Source organism: Pteropus vampyrus, unplaced genomic scaffold (assembly GCF_000151845.1).
Source record: "Pteropus vampyrus isolate Shadow unplaced genomic scaffold, Pvam_2.0 Scaffold382, whole genome shotgun sequence".
NCBI lineage: Eukaryota > Metazoa > Chordata > Mammalia > Chiroptera > Pteropodidae > Pteropus > Pteropus vampyrus.
This window is the reverse complement of record NW_011889163.1, coordinates 124,153-129,915: the sequence shown is the minus strand read 5'-3', so window position 1 is coordinate 129,915 and position 5,763 is coordinate 124,153. Positions and strand designations below refer to the sequence as shown.

Genomic DNA, 5,763 nt, shown 5'->3' with positions numbered 1-5,763 from the left:
CTGCTTTTAAAATACTTTTTACTTGTCGACTAATCTCAGTGAGGACAGACATTTATTTTTTCTTACATCTCTACATTCAGGGCTAGGAAAGTACTTAAAACATTTAAGTGTACAGTAGGTCGACTCGATTTACTAATTAAATACAGTGACGACTGGGACTGTAGCAAGCTCTTTCGCAGATAAACAAACTGGTAAATACTATCGAATGGCCGTATCTCATGTTACTTTTAATGAGTTCTATCGTAAGTACGATAGCATTTCAACAACCCCCTTTTTCAAATACGAACTCTGAGCAGCAATCAGACTAGAGACGGGTTTTCATCAGGCTGATTTTGCCCTCAGGAGACGCTGGAGTTCTGGGCTGTGTCAGCCGAGAGGGTGCTACTGGCATCTGGTGGGTGGAGGCCAGGGGTGCTGGGAAACATCCCGGTCACAGGACTCCCAGCCCCTGAAAGGAAGGGCACAGTCACAGTCGTCAGTCGTGCAGAGATCAGGAAATACAAGGCCGAGGTGCAGGGAGACGCAGATGAATGAGACACAGCCCGTCCCCAAGGCCCGCGAGGAAAACCGACATGTGAACCAGGACCTGTATCGGCGGCTGCCATCAAGGCAGAACTGAGCGGAAGGACGTGGGCGAGACAGGGTGGGACCTTGGTGGCTGATCTCGACTCAGAGAGTTACACAGAAAGGGGAACAGCTCGCGCGGAGTTATACGACAAACCCCAGACTGAATGTATGAACTGAATAATACCCAGGACAGGGAGAAACTGATGGGGGCGTCCGGGTCCCTTATATTGACGAACGGACAGCACGATGGGCAGAGAGACACCTTCTCATACACACGAACGGTGCTAGGCACTGCGGCCCGGGTACTGGACAGGTCACCACGGCATTCCGACTTAATGAGTCACAGGCTAGTGGAAAGACAGACCTTTATTTATAAATTTATTTATGTAATCCTAAAAGATAAAACCTCTGAGGTTGGCAGTGAGCCACAGCTTTATGTGGGGAGGGGACACGGAAGGGACTTCGGCATCAGCTACCTAACCGCTTGCAAGCCCGAGGACACTAGGGCCTGAGAGCTGGATCATCTGCACCAGTCTGCACGGCTAGACGGTTCAGGGGCCTGGAGCCCCGCTCCCCTCAGCCTTGATTTCATGCCCGTCTGGGTCTCCCGGGCCTCCAGCAACGTGTGCCTTACTAATTTCCTGCATGGTTACATTTTTTGAAATATCTGTATCTCCCCAGTCAAGCACAGTCTTTCTATGTGGAGTTGAAAGGCACAGAAATGAAATGAGAACACGTTACATAGGAATGAGGGTGTGAGTGCTGGTTTCGCTTTTTTTTTTTTAAGAATCAAATGACTTCAGTCGATAGGTGTTTATGGAAAAGCACTAGATGCTACAAGTATCTGAATGCCGAAAACATGGCTGCACTAACAAAAGGGAAGGACATAGACAGAAGCGTCGGGATCAGTAATTGCTTTGCTGAAAACGATGGATTCTGGTCCGGCATCTGTTACAGAGGTTGGCCTGGGAGGGGCTGGAGCCTGGCAGGGGGCAGTTCGGGTGCCGGAGCCGTGGCGTGGCAGGCGTGCGTCTAGACAGGCTACAGGGCTGCGAGCTTCGGGGACGAGGGGGTTAAAGCTTGCTGGGCGAGCGAGTCACATCGCAGGGCGCCGGTGCCAGGTTGGCAGACTGTCCGCAGCTCGGAGGGAGCTGGCCGTGCTGGGCGGTGCCCTGGCGAGGATTCTCAAGAGCGGGTTTCATTCTGCAGCCCGGAGGAGGCTGTGACGACTGCCCCGTGAGGGGAAACGGCCGAGTGCAGTGACGCCTCCCAGACAAGCCACGCTGGAGCACGGAGCTCCCCTGGCTGGGGCCTCCCGGACGCTGTGACAAAGGGAGCTCGGGGGGATCCGCTCAGGTGAGATGTGGCTCTGGGATGCGGCTGCTGCTGGCTGCGCGGTCTTGTCGCTGCCGTGGGCGTGGGGAGCAGCCATCTGCAGGGCCGAACGCTGCTATCAGACGGATTGATGGCTGGCCACCTTTTGCTGTTTCCAAAATTCCTTTTTAAAAGCATCGGCTGGGCCGATCGTGCGTGTTGGTCAGCGGCCGCCTCTGGAGTCAGCGAGCCCATCTGTAGGGCTGGTGGCATCACAGCCCAGTCTCTGCTGCCCGTGGGGCAGGGTGTCCCAGAGGCGCTTCTCACGGTGCCTTTGGGTTCCAGCTGGGACGGTGGCGAGGGGCTGGGCCGGGCTGTCCGGAGTGCCCTGTTCTCATCCGGACATGACGCCGTGCGCTGCTGGGAACACTCGCCCGCCCTCTCGGGGTTCCGGTTCTTCATGGAAAACGGCGATGACCTCTTTGCCGCGGTGCCAGGTCCTCGGGGCACAGGTCACATCCTGCTCACCTTTGTTTGCTTGGCCCCCGGCACGAGGTCGGGCGCTCCGCGTGCCTAAGAATCGTCCGTCGACTCGGTGCTTCGGAGACAACGACAGCAAAATGCGGCATGACCTCGGGAAGGCCGCGGCGTCGGAGCTGCGACCTCAGAGGCCCCGGTTTGCCTTTCGGAGGACTCCTGCTCCGTCGTGATGACCGCATTAGGTACGACCCGGATGACTGCCAGGCCAGCGCCCAGGGGCCCGAGCCGTGAGCGACACGACCGGACTGGGAGGGGTGGGGGCCGGTCTCCGGCTTTGGGACGAGGGCGCGTTTGGAACAGTCTGGGTGAAATCCTGGTATGTGGGCCACTGGAGCACGATGACGCTGGGCCATACCCACCTTGGGGTCACCTCCGAGAGCTCTGATCCACCGGGCGGGGCCTGGCGACAGGAAGCGGTCTGAATCAGCGAGCGTGCGGTTTCAGAAGCCAGCAGGTTCATCCACGTTGCTCCTCCCCCTGAACTCTGGAAAGAGCAACTATGACCCTGACTTTCCTGACTGGATCTCTACAGAGCCTCCCCGCGCCTCCAGGGTCACGGTCAAGGTTCCAGTCCTGCACCCCGGGCTGACACCCGCCTCCTCCTCTCTGCCACCGCAGCATCCAGAGCTACCGCGAGCGAGGCTTCCGGCATGCTGGGTGGACCTGCCCGTGGCCTCGCCCCTCACAGACTCCCCACGGGCCTGGCTGTTACTTACGTGTTTGGGAGATAGTGTGAGTGCAGACGTCCGAGCCCCCAGAGTCTTCTTTGACCCCCTCATCGCTTGATTATTATTATTTATTTTTTTGGCATAAAAATTGTAAAATGGAGGTTTGAGTGTCCTTGGGTCCCGGAGCCTTACTTGCCAAACGGAAGGTTCCATTCGTGAACTACGTGCGTGCGTTATCCATGTGACAGGAGACTAGGATGCTGGCTCTTGTCACCTGAACCCAGTGGTCCCCAGGAAACTTGGTCCCTTCAGCACAGAGGTGGCCAACTCGAGCTGCCACACAGGCCAGGCAGCCAGCACTGGGCGGAGAAGCAGGCCGGGAGCAGGACACCAAGGAGCACCTGGCCATTCAGAGTGGGCAATGGATGCTGGTGGGACACACTTGGGCCCCGGGTGTGACTGTTCCACGGGAAGCCAGAGGCCTGGCTCTGAAACCCACGTGCCCGCCCAATAAGACGCTGTGTCTGGAAGGGGTGTGGTCTCAGCGACCCAACTTCGTCCCTTCAGCTCAGGCCGATCCACAGATCAGACAGCTGATCCCGGAGGCCCGGTCCCCAAATCCAGGCTAGATCTGTTCTCTGAGGCCAGCTTAGTGACTAGAAAGGAAATAAATCAACCCCAGCTGAACGTCAGGGTCTTTGAGAGGTGTGCCGCCTCCAGTGTCCCAGGCCAGGTGCACAGTGTGACACCCCCCCCAGTCGCTTGGACACCTGCATGGCTAGCTGGGCACGCACATGGCCGCTTGTCTTTCTCTCTTGTCTGCTTGGGGTTTACCATCTCATTGGAGAGTTAAAGCGGATAGACTGATAACTAAGCAGAACCAATATGTCTCTTAGTGACATGTGGCCGGCGGCGAGGCCAGTGGTGTGGCGTGGGCATCCTTCCTGCCCGCGGAGACCTGTGGGCTCCAGCCGGTGACCCATAGCTATCTCGACATTACAAACGACGCACGCGAAGCACCTGGGACCCACGCACCTCAGCCGTGATCGGAACCCAACACACAGAGGCTGGTCACTGCGGTCGTCACTCTGCGATGGTTGTTTTTATTCAGGTAACTTCCCCCAGCGTCCGGCGTGCAGAAGTGCTCCTGTTGGAAGCCCGCGGGGCCCCTTCGCGGTGTTTCTCATATACACACACAATAGAGGTGGAATTCTAAAGCCCCAATTAAGTGGAAAATGTCGCCTTCCTGGTGACAATAGGCCAGAGCTAAGCAACAAAAAAAAAGCTACTTAGTTTGGCAACCTTTGTTCCGGAGAAGCCTCTGAAAAAGCCCCCTCCGAAGGTTCTGAATGGGGCCCCGGCCAGCCCTCCTAATCCCCAGCCCGGCTCACACAGGGTTAATTGAATGCGTGGCAGGGGGTGGCTGTGGCTGGTCACCAGACAAAAACCAATCGCCGGGTTCCAAGGGTTTTCTCCTCACCCTCTGTTAGAGTAAAGGCAGCACCCCCCCTTCCCTCTCAGCCAGGAGCGGCTCAGGAGTGAGCCGAACCTCGCACACACACAGAATTCGCTAGAAAAGGTGAAAGCTCCCTTTCAAGTTCCAAACTGAATGCAGACCCCCCAGCACAGACGCTTTGCCCCTCTTTGCCCCTTGGGGGGTAGACGGCTGCCGGCTCCAGCAGCACTGTGGGCAGGGGGCGGCCACCTCAACACTCCACCCCCACCCCAAACAGCAGGCTGCACAGCGTGATTAAACCCCGGGGGCCTGGAGGGTTGGGGCTCAGTTCGGAGAAACCCTACACTGTAGACGCCCCGCCCCCATCTCCTTCCGCCTGCTCTGGGATTTCCTTTACTTACACATGGTAAACAAGCTTGAAAAGAAGTCACAGGCGGGGATTGAATTAGCACCTCAGTGTAGCTCGTAATGAACGAGTTTGCCTAATTAGAGGATCACGAGATTGCAACATTGAAAAACAGAAAAGTGCAGCTAAACATCGAGGGTTCACCTAGCTTTCAGGGGCCCTTTGTGGCACATCCGTATTAAACGCGACGTGCTCTTCAATATGAGACGTGATCTTTTTTACAATAGACGGATGGAGTAGTGGCAGGGTGGGCTCTTCCCACCTGAGGGCTGGGGACAGCGGTGCCACGTGTCCGGGCCTCGGCTTCCCTTCTGTAAAATCCACGTGGTGTTGCCTGTCTGGGTATTGAGTCTGAGGGTCAGGTGAAGCCATTAGAACAGCCGTGTTTTGAACAGTTAGGACGTGCAAAACTGTACTAGCTCACGCACACACGCCACCTGGTCAACGCTCACGGACTTCTGGGACGCGGACACGGTCAGCGAAACGTCCACAGATCTAGCGGGTGATGGAGCTCAGGGTCCAAGCGAGCTGTGCCGGTGATGGGAGGAGGGGCCTAAGCTTTCGGCGAAGCCAGATCGCTCCCCAGGCAGGACGCTGCGGGCAGGACGTGGCCAGGCGGCGGGCAGGGGACCCGTCTGGCCTCACCTCTTCCCAGCAATGCTGAGTTCGCCATCGTTTCCTCAATAGTCTCTAAGTTCCCTTCTGGTTTGAAAACCCAGCAGGTATTGTTCAAACGATCTCGATAATATTAATAAATAAACCAGAGTGGGGGTAGATATGCAGCCGGAAAGTTCACTGCAAACCTAAATGAA

The 5,763-nt window shown here is 56.7% G+C and overlaps 1 protein-coding gene across 1 annotated transcript in view; it reads left to right on the top strand.

The window, feature by feature from the left end:
* Nucleotides 1-2,652, top strand: part of LOC111731534 — a 22,402-nt gene extending 19,750 nt beyond the window's left edge. The window contains exons 9-11 of the mRNA XM_023523191.1: nt 343-394; nt 2,227-2,436; nt 2,604-2,652. Coding sequence (XP_023378959.1) covers nt 343-394; nt 2,227-2,436; nt 2,604-2,652 — 311 coding nt within the window. The remainder of the gene's footprint in view (nt 1-342; nt 395-2,226; nt 2,437-2,603) is intronic.
* The last annotated feature ends 3,111 nt before the right edge of the window (nt 2,653-5,763 follow it).